At 35.7% G+C, this 17,562-nt stretch overlaps 5 protein-coding genes across 5 annotated transcripts; 3 read left to right on the plus strand and 2 right to left on the minus strand.

Annotated features, from left to right (window-relative positions):
- Positions 1–205: 205 nt before the first annotated feature.
- Positions 206–2,296, plus strand: TOT_020000981 (uncharacterized protein; the record flags this gene model as incomplete). Its single annotated transcript, XM_009692732.1, has 1 exon — positions 206–2,296. The coding sequence occupies one exon, from the start codon at positions 206–208 to the stop codon at positions 2,294–2,296; it is 2,091 nt and encodes a 696-aa protein (XP_009691027.1).
- Positions 2,297–2,318: 22 nt separating this feature from the next.
- On the minus strand, positions 2,319–2,720 carry TOT_020000982 (hypothetical protein; the record flags this gene model as incomplete). The annotated part of the gene is made up of 2 exons (XM_009692733.1): positions 2,319–2,556; positions 2,581–2,720. 2 exons carry the CDS (start codon positions 2,718–2,720, stop codon positions 2,319–2,321), a joined length of 378 nt encoding a protein of 125 aa, XP_009691028.1.
- Positions 2,721–4,021: 1,301 nt separating this feature from the next.
- On the plus strand, positions 4,022–5,310 carry TOT_020000983 (conserved hypothetical protein; the record flags this gene model as incomplete). Its single annotated transcript, XM_009692734.1, has 8 exons — positions 4,022–4,187; positions 4,218–4,272; positions 4,325–4,406; positions 4,540–4,575; positions 4,656–4,747; positions 4,863–4,956; positions 5,073–5,180; positions 5,248–5,310. The coding sequence occupies 8 exons, from the start codon at positions 4,022–4,024 to the stop codon at positions 5,308–5,310; spliced, it is 696 nt and encodes a 231-aa protein (XP_009691029.1).
- Positions 5,311–5,508: 198 nt separating this feature from the next.
- TOT_020001109 (conserved hypothetical protein) lies at positions 5,509–6,177 on the minus strand (the record flags this gene model as incomplete). The annotated part of the gene is made up of 1 exon (XM_009692735.1): positions 5,509–6,177. One exon carries the CDS (start codon positions 6,175–6,177, stop codon positions 5,509–5,511), a length of 669 nt encoding a protein of 222 aa, XP_009691030.1.
- A 6,767-nt stretch (positions 6,178–12,944) lies between these two features.
- Positions 12,945–17,513, plus strand: TOT_020000985 (ABC transporter; the record flags this gene model as incomplete). The annotated part of the gene is made up of 1 exon (XM_009692736.1): positions 12,945–17,513. The coding sequence occupies one exon, from the start codon at positions 12,945–12,947 to the stop codon at positions 17,511–17,513; it is 4,569 nt and encodes a 1,522-aa protein (XP_009691031.1).
- Positions 17,514–17,562: the final 49 nt, after the last annotated feature.

Raw genomic sequence — 17,562 nt, forward strand, 5'->3', positions numbered from 1 at the left:
AAAATAGAAAAAATGCATATCGATATAATTCACCCATAGAATACTGTTTTAGAATAAATTTGGTTCTAAAAAAACACAGTAAAATTTATTTAATTTTTTATCAATGTATGCCAAGAACAAAATTTAAAAAATAATTTTTTTTAATGGAATCCTCCCCCATCCATTAAAGAATAATTAGACTACTTTTTGTACTATAGAGTCATGAATGAAACTATGTATTATATTTAGACCATTATTGTTTTATTTATTGTTGTGTTACGGCAAAAAATTTGCCCTTTCTACTGACCAAGCTGCAACAACTACAACTCCACAACAGCAACCCTTACTCTATTCAATAGAGGTTGATATCGCACAAAGAGAGTCTACTAGTGAAATCATATACAATGTGGAGTTCGATGGAGCTGAAACTTTCGTTTGTCGAAAGGGCTACGTGATTAGAGAGGTATGGAAACGCGATAAACTCCTATGGAAATATGAAAAAGATGCGTATCCTGATAAAGTATACATTATAACTGGTTCTGATGGAAAAAGGACAGCTAATGTTCGCTACCCATATGACGAACTTGTAGTTGAAGTTGACCTATCAGTCAAGCAGTCTAATGACTGGGTTATTTATCAGAGATATGATCAAGAGGATATTGACTTATTCATTTGTAAAACTGGTTACTTAATTTCAAAGGTTAAGAAAGGACAGGCTGTAGTATGGCAGTGGCAACAAGGTTTGGACTACCCTAATAGAGTTATCATCCACAAGGACGAACACGGAAAAAAAATGGCAACTGTTAAGTTCCCAGGAGATGAACATATTTTGCTAATCTTAGATGTTGCAGTTAGGCAATCCACGAACGAAGTTGACTATGTAAAGGATCAACACGGCATTGACGCCTTTATTCCCAAGCCAGGTTACAGAATACACAGGGTGGTAAAGAATGGTAAATTCGTCTGGGAGTGTCAAGACGGGATTTATCCTGACAGGATCAATATTGTCTATGACGAAAATGGAAGACCTATTGCCAGGTTTAAGTTCCCCGATGCCGTTCCAGAAGCAGCGCCTCCGGTTGCCGCTCCTCCTCCAGAGGTGGCCCCGCCACCACCTCCGCCACCCGAAATAAAAGAAAGATCTGGTATGCAATTAGATTTAATGGCTAAAGAACCCACTCAATATTACAATTACGAAGATCAAGGCAATGTCGGAACTTATACGCCCTATGATACAGTTGCCTTCAATTCTATCATGAAGAAAAACAGTACTATATGGTCTACTCGTGACAAAAAGAAATACGCAACACTTGTAGTTCGAGATGGTGTTAAAAAGTGTAAAAGTTTCAATAACGTGTCACTCCAGCATCTCGATGGTAGTTATACTCATTTAACATACGACAAAGGCAATTGGGTTGAAATTTCAAAGGAATTGATCCTTAACATTAAGTTTCAAAATACTGTACGCTACGATTACTCAGAAGAACACGATTTGGGTATATTTACACCCAAACACGACTGTGTATTCAAGAATGTGAGGTTGCAAAGGAGCTGTAGTTGTGGTCGCCGTACAGGAGACCGCGATTTCTGGCACGGCGGAAAGGAAAAAATTACACGGCGAGTAGTAACTAATTATCACTTTAACATGGACCGTGAAAAGTATTTAAGTATTTTCGTTGAAGGTGGCGAAGTTTTCCATTACCGTTCACCCACTGGCCAGTACGGATGGGATCAAATCTCAAACGAAATGGTTTTAGACTTAAAGAAGAAAGATAATACTTATCGATTCTACTACGCAGCATATGATCAACTCCCTACCTACGTTGGCAACTATAACTTTGTTTTCACGGCAATAGTAAACGGCAACGAGCACATATGGCAAGGGGAAAAAGGCCAATACGCAAATCTCGTATATACCGACTGTTCAGATCAAAAAGAGGATCCCGATAACCTGGCCATTGTTTTAACAGACGAAACCAAGATTTTGCTCCAAAAATCCGGTGGTCGATGGGTGAAGAGCGACGAATTCCCAGGATTCGACCTCGACATCCTGGAACAGTACTCAACCACAACGATTAGTTACGCACAAAACACGGATGCAACTGCTCACAGTTTCACTACCAAAAACATATTCCTGATTAAAAGGGTTTTAGATGAATGTAAAGAAATATGGAAGGCCGAGAATAAGTCTCAATACGCGCGAAAGGTTATTTTATTCGGCGATCAGCTAATCATAAAGCCGCATTTGGGTCAGAGAATCGAATATGAAAAGAAAGATCGTAAATGGGTTAAGAAGGTCCTCGAACAACAAAATTAACAACAATGATTTAAAGTTAATGTCAAAGTAGCCAAGATCTTATTATGAAATGCGATTTATTAGAAAAATTGTGACTCCTTTGGTTAAAATTTCTTGTACTTTTAAAATTTAGGTTTATCCCAAAACTCATTAACACTGTGAACAATTCTCTTTCATAAATTGGCGTATCATGCGATGGTTTCATAAGTTGTGCTCCGAGCGCCGAGCCTCGTAGAATAGCTGTAGAGCATGATAACACACAAGGTTTAATACACGCAAACCTGCCAATGAAAACTTTTTAGAACGTGGCCCAAAACTTGGAAAGCCTAAAGGAAGATTTAACGTACCATAGTTTCCCCAGAATCGAACACCATTCACGACAATGTCCAGCACTATCTACATAGCCTAAGCCGAGTATGCTACACACCGCGGATTTACATTCCATACGACGCGAAAAGGCTATGGAATCCCATACACCGGGGATCGAATCAAGTTAGGTAAAATCGGAGCCCCTCTTGATTTCGCCGAATAATGTATTATACCTTTAAAACACAAAATACATGTTAAAAATAATTTATATTTCATAACCGAATATTTTATGGAAAAAATGGTGAAATCATAAGGCCATTAAGTTGATAGGATTGTACAGCACCACTCCACGAAGCCACGAACGTATAATCCATGAAAACTTACACATTTATAAAAAAGGCGTAAATCCAATGTAGACAGTAAAAGTTATTGATGGATTAAGCCATAATTGACTTAAATATGGACTACAATCCCATATCTCAAGGATACCGAACCATCATAAATCGATTATAGACTAAAAATAAATTATTTCCAGGCTATAGACTATACATTTTACATTTTTTTTATTTTATTTTTTATGAATTTATAATACACATTCGCTTGGATTTTGATATTATTTGGACTTTAAACTGTTGCCTTCCAATATATGTTGCCTGGCCATATATAAATCATTAAACACACTCATACTATAACAATACTGATTATCTTTTATACTTTTTATGTTTATCTTACACCGTTGTCATTTTGTATAGAATAAGATTCTATAAATAATTCAAGGAATATATCTACCATTTTAACATCATTTTCATTATTTATATATCTTAATTCGTATATATAATCTGTTTAAGAATATTGACACAAATGTAGTTTGGAATGGTGAATTTATTATAAAGATAAATTGGTAGATATGTATGTTTATATTATACGATATTAAAAGTTGATATAAAAGGTGTAACACATTAATCGAATTTTGATGTAAAGTGCAATAACAGTAATTAATACTTGTGCTTTGGCAATTTAGAAGCCATATCCCTCAAAGGTGTAAGATTATTAGTGCCTCTAAAAAGCATAAACCAAACGAAAGAGTTAAAAAGAGATACTAAGAAATTCAATCGTTCAAAAGAAGTGAGATTTATAATCACCTTGAAAAGTGAAACTAAAAAAAGATATTTGTTTAATTTTAAGTTATTTGTAAAAGTTAGTTCAAAGAGATAAAGGAAATAAAAAACTAGTGTAAAAAGCATAAAAGTGAAATCCAATAAATTAGAATAATAGTACAAATCATCAGAAAAATACATATTGGGAAACAAAAACAATTACACAAATAAAATTAATTTTGTTATTAAAATTGTGAGGAAGCTATGAATAGTGACAAATTTGTAAAATATTTGATTTTGTTATTTAATATTTTGAATTAATTGTATATAAAATGTATAGATGAAGAAAAGGAAGGAAAATTTAAAGATAATAGACGAGGATGATTATCTAGGCTCAGTCCCAGTGGAGGATGAACATATTAAGGAATTGGACGGTTACGAAGACTCAGAAGATGATCTTCCAGTGGTAGTAAACGAAGAGGAATTCTTAAAGGAGTTAAAATCAAGTATGTGAGAAAAACAATAAAAAGTTGTAGATATAAGGGCAGAATCTCGATCAAACTCACCGTCGCCTCCAAGAACAACAGTAGAGTATCAAATTAGATAATTAAGTAGAAGATTTAAAACTATTACAATGTTTCAGTTATCAAAGCGATGACGAGGTAGTATACCGTGATAAGTCAGGAAAAAGAATCACCAGAGACCAGTGGCTACTGCTGAACCAAGTAAGTTAATTATAAATTAAACAAATAAGTCATGGTTTAAGAAAATTAGAGAAATGTGTGAGCATTGGAGATAGTTATTAATGAATAAGTAAAATATTAGTTAAATCTGCAGTAATAAATTCGTCGTTTTTAGAAGGATAAAAGGAAGAAAAATGAAAGAGTAAAACAGGTGAGTATACCATAGGTCACGGATAGTTATCCGTATTGTGATAAGTAGTATAAGTGTGCAAGTAGCATAATTAATGATAGGAGCTGGTTTGGGGAAAAGGACTGGTACAAAAGGACGAGGAGAAGGAGAGAATAGAGCACGAAGAGAGAGTAAAAAAGCAATCGTTTCAAAAGTATAAAGAAACTAGTATTAATAGTAGCTAGTGACAAGTTATAGATGCCTAGCGTATTAAAATAAGATGCGACTAAGTGTTAACTATATTAAAAACAGAGCATAACCATTTTCAGTCACGACATCGACGAATATTACGATAAAGAGCTGAAGGACAGGAGGAGATGGGAAGACCCAATTAACAAGGAGACTGAAAGGACGAGAGACTATGTTTCCGATAAAGGTAATGGAATAGCAATAGCAGATAATACTGAGAATATGACCAAGACGGCTACACACTACGCATCATCACATTTAACCATAAATGATTAAATACACACTTAGAGGTGCCGAAGTGTAGATTCCCTGGTGTCCCGAATAGATTTAACATAGAACCAGGGTATAGATGGGACGGAGTGATTAGAGGAAACGGTTACGAGCAGAGGTGGTTCCAGGTTAGTTGGAGAGTGCAATATAGGAACATATACGAGTACAAATACTATAGTAACATAAACAAATTAGGCGAGAGCAGACAGAGCTGCCAAGGAGAAGGAATATTACTTACAAAACATAGCAGACCTGTAAACAGAGTAACCAATGTATAATATTGTAAGGGATGTATAAGTGCGTAAGTAGGTGGTAGGAAGATAAGTACACGTAAAAAGTATCACATTACAAAATTGTGACTATCACAACAGGTTAACATTTGTTAACAAACATTGTAATGGAACGTTGATTTAGACTTCTAGAATGACAAATTATCATCCTTTGTAATGATACCGCTTATGACAACTTGGAATGAAGAGCATGAGTGAAGACGTGTGCAGACAACCCCTTCCTTACCAGATCAGAGAAAACGGACTTCAGAGCTAAATCAACGTGCACGTGGACGAAGTCGACCAGCTCACTTAGTGATGAAAGTGAGGAGGCCCCCTTGTCTTTCTCCCATGAAAGGAACTTGGTGAAAACAGATGATGAAGCTGAGCTGAAAAAGCTAACTACAGCTGCATGGAACTTGGAGCAGTCGGAAAGTCCCAACAGCTCGACAAGTTTTTCATCTGAATCGGGTTTGAGGGGCGGGTGGACCTTAGGTGATCCTGAGAAGTGGGCGGATGCTAGGCCCTCCGAAAAGGCTGAGAGGTGGTCAGCAGCCGGAACCAGGTGAAGGAATCGCAGCTTTGAAGCAAGTGACCCACTTCCACTGGAACTTGAGACGTGGTGAAACACTGAGAGCTTGGGACTTCCGTCTTTCACGAGGTGGTCGTCAAAAACGAAAGGTGACGCTGAAACGGTTGCGACAGCAAATAAAGCTACAAACAATGAGTTCATTATACCAAAATTACAAATATATATAGTAAAAATAATTAAAATTATACTAAATGACCAAGGTACGGAGGAGAAGCTGTGTGTGGAGCAAAATATCCCCCATCGCTGTGAAGGATGTCGAGTCATTTGAACGATTAGGAGGTTGAAAGCGAGTGTTGACGAAGGAGCCTGGATGCCAGCGATTTTTACTTGTTGAGTGAAACTGGAAGGTTTAAAATTTACCCTAAATAGATTTTTTATTGCCAGTGAAGTCAGAGTAAAGTAACATTGACGTTTATTGGTCCCTCGATTCTTTTTTAAAAAATATATAGGTTATGATAAATATTCACAGTACACATGTCTATTGACTTTACATACAACATTGATAAACAGTTGGAAATTGTAGTGTTGGTAAAATAAGTAACCCTAAAATAAAAGTGGTTAATGATAATAATTTTCTAAATCATATACAACAATGAAATATATATGAGTACAGGATGTTGTTTAAATATAATTTTAAAATATGTGTAAGGTAATATATGATTAATCGTTCATTGTTGTAAAGAGTATACGTTTAGAATTATATACTTTGCATTTACAATCTAAGATCAATTCAAAAGGAATCCAAGATTATATACTATTATAAACATATGGACACGAATATGTAAGTATGTTTCATAAAATAGCAGCAAAAATAGAGAATTCCAAATTTCCCCATGGAAAGTAAAAGTATATCCTTTTTATGTTATATAAGTAACTATACAAAATATATGAAGGTCTATATATGTATAATAATAGTTGATCAGAAGAGGTGTAATATTTATAATGGCATCAAAGGACAAATAAAAAATAAAAAGAGTCGGACAACTGACTCTACCCACACCATTGTCGGTATTGTGAACCACTGGGTTGTATAATATTCAACATTAATTTATAATTCACATTTAATTTGTTTGGGGGGAATTTTTAACCAAAAAACAGCTCATTGTAACATAATAAAGGTCACATCAGACAAAACCACAATCCAGAAGTAAAAAATAGTACGTTAACGTAATTTTAAAATAAGAGGTCCACGATACTAACATATTTACTGTATAAAAAATAGATATAAATCTGACTTTGAGAAAGGGACTCATATGTATATATAAACAAGGAATAAAAGTCATTTTAAGTTAACAAACATAACGCCGAAGAACCCTCCGGTCGTTTTTATTTAAAGGTGTATTCAGAGTAAGCTAATATTTAATAGTTTTAATAACTAAATTGTGAATAGAGGCTTTTTAGGGACTTTAAATCATATAACTGAGAATGTTACGAAAATAAATATTATTTACAAGACAAAACTAGTAAATAAATAAAAATAAATAAGGATTATTATATTTGTATCTAAATTGATGAGTAGATGGTGTTTATACCTAACTATATTCGTATATAGCTGATATTCTGTTTATAAAACTCGTTCAGAAAGGTGCTTCGAAATTCCTTAAGCCAGATTTGAAGATACGAACGGGAAGCATAATTTCATTCGGTATATGAGAAATGTGTTCCCCTCTGAATTTTATCAGTGGCTAAACAAGAGTATTAGGAGTCCAAATGGGGAAATTGCACTTTGAAACGATGTAGAAAAGGGTTTAGGGGAGTTTTAAAAAACCCTTAAATATTTCTGAGGTCTCTAATAGTTTGTAAGGATTAGAAAGCAAGAACTGGTTGCAATCCACCTATTATATAGACTGTGATCCAGTGATCAAATATGTTTATTACAACTTAACTGAGGAACCACAAAAATAGTAAACCATGAGTAAATCTGATAAATCCCTAGATATGGATCGCCAACCTAGCGATAGTTTTAATGACAGTGAAAAGGAACCGGAATACTGTTTCTGGGAAAGCCAATTGTATCTAAAGGTTAAAAGTTGTCGTTTTTTCAAAGATAACCTTTTCAAATACCTCGACCACGGATTTAACTTTTATGCCTTTTTTACCTGGGCTAGGAGATGGATTAATCTGGTTGCAAAGCAGTATGTTGAACCATATAAGTTCTATCCTCTGCCCATTTCAGATCAAATATTATATTGGCAGCCAATATTTGCAAGGCACGTGAGCGATGCTCTTGTTAGGCTGGACACATACGAGACGTCGAAATCCAAGTCAATAAACAAACCAAAAAAACCGTACAAATCAATACTGATGCGTGCCCTGTTTTTGACATATTGGAAACGGCTTCTTATAATTTTATTTTGTTTCATGTTCCTGTACAGTGTCAACATGCTCCTCATTTTTATAGTGATGAAAATACTAGTATTATTGAGTGAAGAGTCGCACAGAGCAGGGTACATATTTTTCCTAGCGTTTGTTTTAGCCATTTTACAGTTCCTAATCGCAATATTTCTGGATCACACGAACTTTTACATGTACAGACTAATCCACGTGATACAGTATTCATTCTCCATTACGATATTCCAGCACGGAATGTGTCACCGGAGGAAGTTTGCAAATAACATAGAAGGCGTCAACTCCTTGAATGTGTGCAACGAGGTTCTCCATAGTTGCTCACCGGACTCCGAGTGTTCTAAAAATCCTCTGTTCTGCCAGGCTTTGCGTTATCAAAACAAGGATATCAATTCTAGGATCTTTTCTTTCGAGTTTATGGATTCATACTACATTTCCCTCTTTTGTGAGTCAATAGTGTATATTGTCCAATTTTTGTTCAATTACCTTGTGGGATTTTGTGTTATTTATGAGTGTATATTAATCCCTGTCTGGCCATTGTATGTTTGCTACGTAATCGCAACATTTGCAATGGTTGTCATTGAATTTTTTAATACCTTGATCTTGAAATACATTTATGGCTTGAAGGATTATAGAATAAATAAATCGAGGGAAATAATATCAGGATTGGATTTAATAGATAAAATGTGCATGGACGACATTGCGCACAACATAATAACAAAGACAAGGAACGATGAACTAATATTGCTTTTCATTAGATTCGTACTATCATTCGTTAATAGGCTATTCATAAGTATTTGTCCATCATACGCTATACTATACGTATTGGACAATTTTGTTGAAGAGTCCTTTAAAGAGAACGATATACACAAATTTAAAACAGCCCGTATGATGTCATCAATGATAGCATTGTTAAAAGTTTCGGATTCTATGTTATTTGTTCCCGATGCAATGAAATTTTTGACATATTCACTGATATCGTACTTCAGAGTGGAATACTATATGAATGAATGTTCCCCGAATTTTTATATCAGTGATAACAAATACACGGGTTCAGTGAAAACATCCACAAACATAGTTCCGATAACAACTCAACTTCCTAAGGATGTTGTTGTTTATTATAAGGATGCCACATTCACATGGGTCAACACACGCAATGACCTGCTCAATAAAAATTATGACACATATTTAAAAAATATAAACTTTGAGTTAAAACGTGGCGAGATGGTTATTGTTACAGGTTCTCAAGGTTCTGGCAAATCAAATTTTATCAAATCAATGCTTGGTGAGATGACTCTGGTCGGTGGATCTATGGCAATTGTACCACTACACACATCAATGCCCATATTTTATGCTTCACAAGATATTTGGTTACAGCACGGCACCATCAGGTCAAATATCACGTTCGGATATAAGTTTGACGAGCATCTGTACAACACCGTGCTTAAGGCTGTGGAACTTGAATTTGACATATCAACCTGGGATAAGGGTGACCTCAGAGTAGTGTCAGATAATGCCCATTCACTCAGTGGAGGTCAACGTGTAAGAATGGAGTTGGCTCGTGCAGTGTATGCTTATTTGGTGTTTCATCAAGTAAACACTGAGTACAACAACAGTCAATGTTCGTTCTTGATGTGTTTGGATGCCTCGTTCCATGGTTTGGACCCATATGTGTCCAAAACTATATTCAATAACCTGTTTAATGTAAAAACTGGGCTATTGGTTAAGGATGATTTAAGTGTCGTTTTGACATCCATAAAACGATATCTGAGGCTATTTTCCTTGACTGAACAGTCTTATCCTAATATGTCCTTGTACCATATCACAGATAAAACTTTGAAAAAGGTTAGTGGTGCACATATTTCAGAAATAACCAGTCCTTCACGATCTTACGGGTTGGAAACTATAGCCACTGGTGAAATTATGAAACTATGTGGATCTGGGGATAATCTAGGTGCAGGTAGAGCCAAAGTTGTGATTGGCAAGTATGAGGATTCCCTCATCATAAACCCAGAGTCGAAGTTGACCAAAAGGAGCATTTTAGACTCTTTAAGGCCTTATTTGATTTATTTGAAGTCGATAGGATTCCCGTTTTTGTTATTTGTGATAACTACTGTGTTTTATGAGGCAGTGGAAACCTTTAAGTACACACTTTCGGGAGAACTGGGAGATAAGATAATGGATATTGTTGTCGAAACAATTGATCCGAAGGATTTCGTACCGGCCCTTAAAAAAATTAGAAAATTGTGTGATGATACTCTGTTGAAAATTAAAAAGTTAACAGGGATCATCGTAGCCTTTAATTTTACTTCAAACTTTATTCTAACGTTCTGTTGCCTACGCGGTTGTAAAAGAATACACGAATACTGTATTAATTCACTAATAAATAATAACTCAACGGTCGTGAGGATTAAGCAATATAGTAGTGAAATTTTAACATTCCTATCATCCGACGTCTTTATGATCGATGAAAACTTCGGGCCTTGTATATCTTCTTTGTTTATTTTGTTTATAGAAGTGTCAATCAAAGCAATAATTCTAGCATACTATTTTCCCATTTGCATCCCTGTTATAATTATATGTGTATCCGTAATTGCAATGTTTGTTTTCAAAAAATTCGTATTGGCATCAAAAAATCTTCAGATTGCATCCCTAGAATCTCTATCTAGAAATAACTTCGTCTGTCAAAATGCAGTTTCATCTTCGTCAACATATCGTAGCTTCAAGAAGGAATCCACCCTTTTGGACAACGTAATAGAGTACACTGACTATTGTATAAGGTCGTGGTTCTATTCTAAGTCGTTCCTTTCATGGGCCTCCTTCGTCTCAAAATTCATATTTTTTATAATGACGTTATCGGCATTCGTTATTCCACTAATTTACAAAGAATTTGTTAAGATCAAATCATTTATCGGGTTTTACGGCTTAAACATTATGCAAAATATAAGGATCATGTTCACATTTACTAACTTTGTAGTCACTATTGCAAAGCTCGAAATGTTAATGTGTTCCATCAAGAGGTTTGAATGTTTCATTCCTCCTGGTCAAAAGTGTAAATTTCAAAAATATCGCAATGTCAACAAAGAATATTTGGTTATGAATCTTGAATCCTACAAAGGACGTGATATTACTGAGCGTGAAGTCAAGAAATCATTAATATCCAGGCGCAAAAGGGAATTTAAAGATGAAAACAAAAGGTTTTATTGTTTTAGAAGGCTGGGTTTCAGACCCCGAATAAATATAATATCAGCTAATTTACATCTAAACCAAGAGCATAGCGGTGTTGAGTTAAAAAATGTGTGTGTGTACACAACTCCTGAACACACTCCAGAAAGTATGATATTGAAGAATATCACAGTGACAGCACATAAAGCTGAGATTATAGGTATAGTGGGTAGAACGGGTGCTGGTAAAACCACTCTCTTGTCAGTGTTACAGAACATATCCACTAACAGAACTGGCCAAGTACTATTGGATGGTATAGATTTGAATGATATCCCCAAGGTTGTCCTTCGACAGATTATAGGTGTGTTGCCACAACTGCCATTTGTGTTCAAGGGTTGGACTATTAGGAGGTTCCTTGATCCGAGAAAGCTGTTTAGTGACGACGAGATCAACCAGGCTTTGAGTAAATGTGGTTTACTCAATTTTGTTAACGAGCTTCCTGGATCTAAGAAGCTCGATAGTGTAATAATACCAGACAATCTGAGCCTGTACATGCCAACGAAGAAGAACTTGATGAAATTAAACGCCGAAAATCTCAAGGATTATTATGAAGAATGTGATATGCTATTGTCTTACACACAACTTCGAACATTATCATTTGCTAGACTAGTGCTGTACAGAAATCTATTTAGGATTATCCTGGTCGATGAACCTCCTGAAAACCTGTACGAAGATGAATTTGAAGAAAATGACGCCGAAATAAAGGAAGGAAACGTACCTATATATCAGTTGCTTAAGATGTATTTCCCACATTGTACAACCTTCGTAACAGCACACAACTCAAATTCCCTGCGTATGTGTAATTCAGTATGGATACTACACCAAGGAATGTTCATGGGTAAATGCGGAATAGACGAAATTTTAAAAGAAAACTCAATAGCCAATATAATACAGAAATTTGTCAAGTAGACAATGTAAACTATAGTTTTAACCCCTTTTTAATAAGTGTAATATAGTATTCTTAATTCATAATATAAATAAATAACTTATGGTCCTCACATGATTGTACTGTGTTAATGATTGTAAATATAAAATGTTAGATGGTGCAACAGCTCATCAAACCAGAACAAATATAAAGATAAAATAATTAAAAATGAAAGTTTACTTCCAAGATAAAACAATGGCATCATACATGGTTAAATATACTTGTAAATTTGTATATAAAAAAATTGTATGTGTAAACATATTTATAATAAATAATAAAATTTTTTAGACTCCCCATAGGTAAAAATGTATAAAAAAGGGTGTAACAGAAGACACATATTTAAAATATTTAGTACCTTTAATTTGTTTATAATGTATATGTATAATTTAAAATATATATAAATTTTAAAATTTGTTTAATAAGAACATATGTACAGCATATACACAGAAAATGTACTATGTCGACAATAATTGAAAACAATTATGCAAATTAACAAATAAACTCATATGATTCTTATTTACACTAATTTTTCAATATGAATCAACCTTCCATGAGTATAAAGTATTGTAACTACGAACCGGAAAACTGTTTCTGGGAAAGTGAAGAGTATAGCAAATCGTATTTTGAAACTAAAAAGAACAAGTATATTAAATATCATGACAGTTCTGGAATTTTAAAGTATCTGTTCTTTTACTGGGTCAACAAATGGGCCCTAGTACTCTCAAAAAAGTACCTAGAGCCGTACAAGCTACACCCGCTGCCTGTGTCAGACCAAATATTAGTCTGGGAACCAGTATTTTCGAAGCATATCAGCGACGGAATAATAAGGCTGGAATCATACGAACAAGATAAGGCGAGATCGAAAGACAAACTCAAAAGGCCGTACAAGTCGATACTGTTTCACGCCCTGCTGATGACATTCTGGAAAAAATTTCTTGTTTTGACGTTTGGCTTGATATGCACAAACGTCATGACGATGAGTATCGCAATCCTGGTCAAGAGCCTACTGGGACTCCTGAACGACAAATCTATCAGCTTCACAAGAACGTTTTTCTTGTTACTAGTCATAATACTGTTTCAAGTATTAGATGGGCTGATAATGGAAAACATATCGTTCTACATGTATAGAATCATCGCAACGATACACGGCTTGTTCATGATAAGCGTGTTTAGGCACGGGATGTGTCACCGGAGGAAGTTTGCAAATAACATAGAAGGCATCAACTCCTTGAATGTGTGCAACGAGGTTCTCCATAGTTGCTCACCGGACTCTGAGTGCTCTAAAAACCCATTGTTCTGCCAGGCATTACGTTATCAAAACAAGGATGTTAACCCACAAATGTTCAATTTCGTCTTTAATGACTCGTACTACATCTCGATGTCCCTGGAGCCGATAAAATTTATAATAGAGTTTGTGGCAAACTTCATATACGGGATATTCCTCATATCAGTGCAAATGAAGGTCAATATATGGGTGTTATACGTGGTAGGAGTGCTCTTCGTGGTTCTCATAGTAACAGTCGAGATTGTTAACACAATTCTGCTAAAATTTATGCTACACCTCAGAGATTGTAGGATATCTAAGTCAAACCATATCATAATGGGACTGTCACTGGTAAAAAAGGTTATGTACGACGATATCGCAACAAACATTATTACAAAAAGTAGAAACAAGGAACTCTCAATTTTATTCATAAGGATTTCAATGCTGTTTTTCAACCTGGTGCTGTATTCATTTTGCATTAACACGTCGTTCTACATAATTAAGCACCACTTTGTAGAATTGGTTAGAAAAGCATCTGTAGTCACTGATATAGATACTACAGCATTCATGACCACCTTCTACATATTTCTAAGGATTGTCACCTCCATGTTTTTGATACCGAGCTCAGTAAAGGCAATCGGAGTGGCGTACATATCATTCAAAAGGGCGGATGAATGCTTCAGAGACTCTTCCCCTAATTTTTATATCAGTGATAACAAATACACGGGTTCAGTGAAAACATCCACAAACATAGTTCCGATAACAACTCAACTTCCTAAGGATGTTGTTGTTTATTATAAGGATGCCACATTCACATGGGTCAACACACGCAATGACCTGCTCAATAAAAATTATGACACATATTTAAAAAATATAAACTTTGAGTTAAAACGTGGCGAGATGGTTATTGTTACAGGTTCTCAAGGTTCTGGCAAATCAAATTTTATCAAATCAATGCTTGGTGAGATGACTCTGGTCGGTGGATCTATGGCAATTGTACCACTACACACATCAATGCCCATATTTTATGCTTCACAAGATATTTGGTTACAGCACGGCACCATCAGGTCAAATATCACGTTCGGATATAAGTTTGACGAGCATCTGTACAACACCGTGCTTAAGGCTGTGGAACTTGAATTTGACATATCAACCTGGGATAAGGGTGACCTCAGAGTAGTGTCAGATAATGCCCATTCACTCAGTGGAGGTCAACGTGTAAGAATGGAGTTGGCTCGTGCAGTGTACGCTTATATGGTATTCCATCAGGTAAACAAGGAGTATAACAACAGCCAATGTTCGTTCTTGATGTGTTTGGATGCCTCGTTCCATGGTTTGGACCCATATGTGTCCAAAACTATATTCAATAACCTGTTTAATGTAAAAACTGGGCTATTGGTTAAGAATGATTTAAGTGTTGTTTTAACATCGTCGAAACAGGGTCTTCAAACATGTCTGAATCCATCCGATGCCAATCAATTCCATAACTTGCCAATTTTTAACGTTAAAAACAAGGAATTGAAGTTCTGTAGTAACTTGCACGACTTTATGAAGAACAATAAAGTAGAAAGTGAAGATTACAAATACATATCGACTAGCGACGGTGTCCCATATAACATGAGTTATATAAGCAATGATAAATTGGCACTATGCTCCTCTGATGATAACACGAGAGAAGGTAGAACGGAAGTAACAAAAGCAATCTACAGCAAGCTGTTCAACCTAAGATCAACCAATCAACTGTCAGACGTAACTTTGAGTACGTATTTCGTGTTCATGAAACCAGCACTGGTTACATTCATGATATTCATAGTCCTAAACGTCGTGGCGACAATTTTGGATAGCGTAAAACTTGTCCTCTCAACGAACCTGTCAGAATACATAACCAAAAGGATAAACCAGTATAAGCAAGGAGAGCTGGTGAATTTGTACGAAATAAAGTCAAGAGCAAACATATCGTATCAAATAGTATACATCCTTATAATAATAATAATCGTAACGTCAACAATATCAATAGCCATGTTCTCAATATCATGCATAAAGTCGTCTAGGAAGCTGCACGAGTACGTACTCGATTCAATATTTAAAAACAGCGCAGCAATAATAAAGGTGAAAAGACAAATAAGTCAAATAATCACGTACCTATCATGCGATACCACAATGATCGACGACGGCATAGGAATGTTTCTGTCATTGGTTTTGATACACCTCATACAAATGCTGATACACCTAGTAACACTGATCTGGCTAGTGCCGGTTTCCCTGCCAGCTGTCTTTATAACGCTGCTCATAATATACATTTTTGTTCTAAAGAGATACGTAGACTCCTCAAAGAGCATACACCTAGTGTATTTAGAATCATCCTCACGAATCAACGCAGGATGCGAAAATGCGATTTCAGGCTCATCGATATACAGAAGCTTTAAAATGGAGTCAGAACTTATGACAAAAATCATAGAGCACTCGGAGTACAAATCTAGAACAAGATTCATGTACAGATCAGTGTTAACATGGTCAGCAGTGTCGTTTAATTGGATATTCTCAGTGACAACACTGTTGATACTTATCATACCAATACTGCTGGACAGATGCACAGATTACGATATGAATGTGGGCTATTTCGGATTGTCTCTGTCGCTGTGCATGAGCATTACGAAATCGTACTCGAAATTTTCATCAAATTTTTCATTGCTAGAAATGTTTATGTGCTCCATCAGAAGGTTCGAATGTTTCATACCCCCAGGTGATAAGTTAAAATTTAAAAAGTGCCATAACACCCATGAAGAACATGTAGCTAACCCGGTTAGTATCAACCTCACTAACGAAGACAAGACCCGCTTATTAAGAAGGAGATCTATTGAATTTAAAGATGAAAACAAAAAATTCTATGCTTTGAGAAGACTGTTCTACCATCCTAAACTACACATCATGGATGTCAACGATTACCTAAACCCCGATCGCACAGGTGTCCAGCTAAAAGACGTGTGTGTGTACACAACACCTCAACACAACCCAGAGAGTATGATTCTAAAGCACATAACAGTGCCAGCTGGTAAATCTGAAATCATTGGTATAGTGGGTAGAACGGGTGCTGGTAAAACGACGCTGTTGTCAGTGTTACAGAACATATCCACTAATAGAACTGGACAAGTACTGTTGGATGGTAAAGATTTGAATGATATCCCCAAGGTTGTCCTTCGACAGATTATAGGTGTGTTGCCACAACTGCCATTTGTGTTCAAGGGTTGGACTATTAGGAGGTTCCTTGATCCGAGAAAGCTGTTTAGTGACGACGAGATCAACCAGGCTTTGAGTAAATGTGGTTTACTCAATTTTGTTAACGAGCTTCCTGGATCTAAGAAGCTGGATAGTGTAATATTACAAGATGAAGTTGCTTCAAATAATGCTAAACAAAATTTATCAAATCTCCAAGTAAATAAATCATATGAAAAGACAGTTAATACAGAATATAATAAGCACGGTTATGTTAGTGATATGTTACTATCCAATACTCAACTAAGAACCCTGTCATTGGCAAGATTGGTATTGTACAAGCACTTCTTTAGGCTTATTGTAGTTGATGAGCCTCCTGAGGAAGATCCCGAAACAGCCAGTATCAGAAAAAATGACCTTTCAGTTCCGATTTATGATATTTTACAGAAACATTTTAGTCATTGTACCACGTTTGTCACAGCACATGATGTTAACGTATTAAAATCTTGTACCTCTGTATGGGTGATACATGAGGGGTGTGTAGTAAAAACTTGTAAAGCCAGTGATGTATCAGCAAATGAGTCAATAGCAGCGATCATTGAAGAAAGTGTAAAATATTCAAAATAGTTCAACGAAATGTAGTCAATCGGAACGTACAACGCATTCTAGTGGCACC

This window comes from Theileria orientalis, chromosome 2, assembly GCF_000740895.1.
Source record: "Theileria orientalis strain Shintoku DNA, chromosome 2, complete genome".
NCBI lineage: Eukaryota > Apicomplexa > Aconoidasida > Piroplasmida > Theileriidae > Theileria > Theileria orientalis.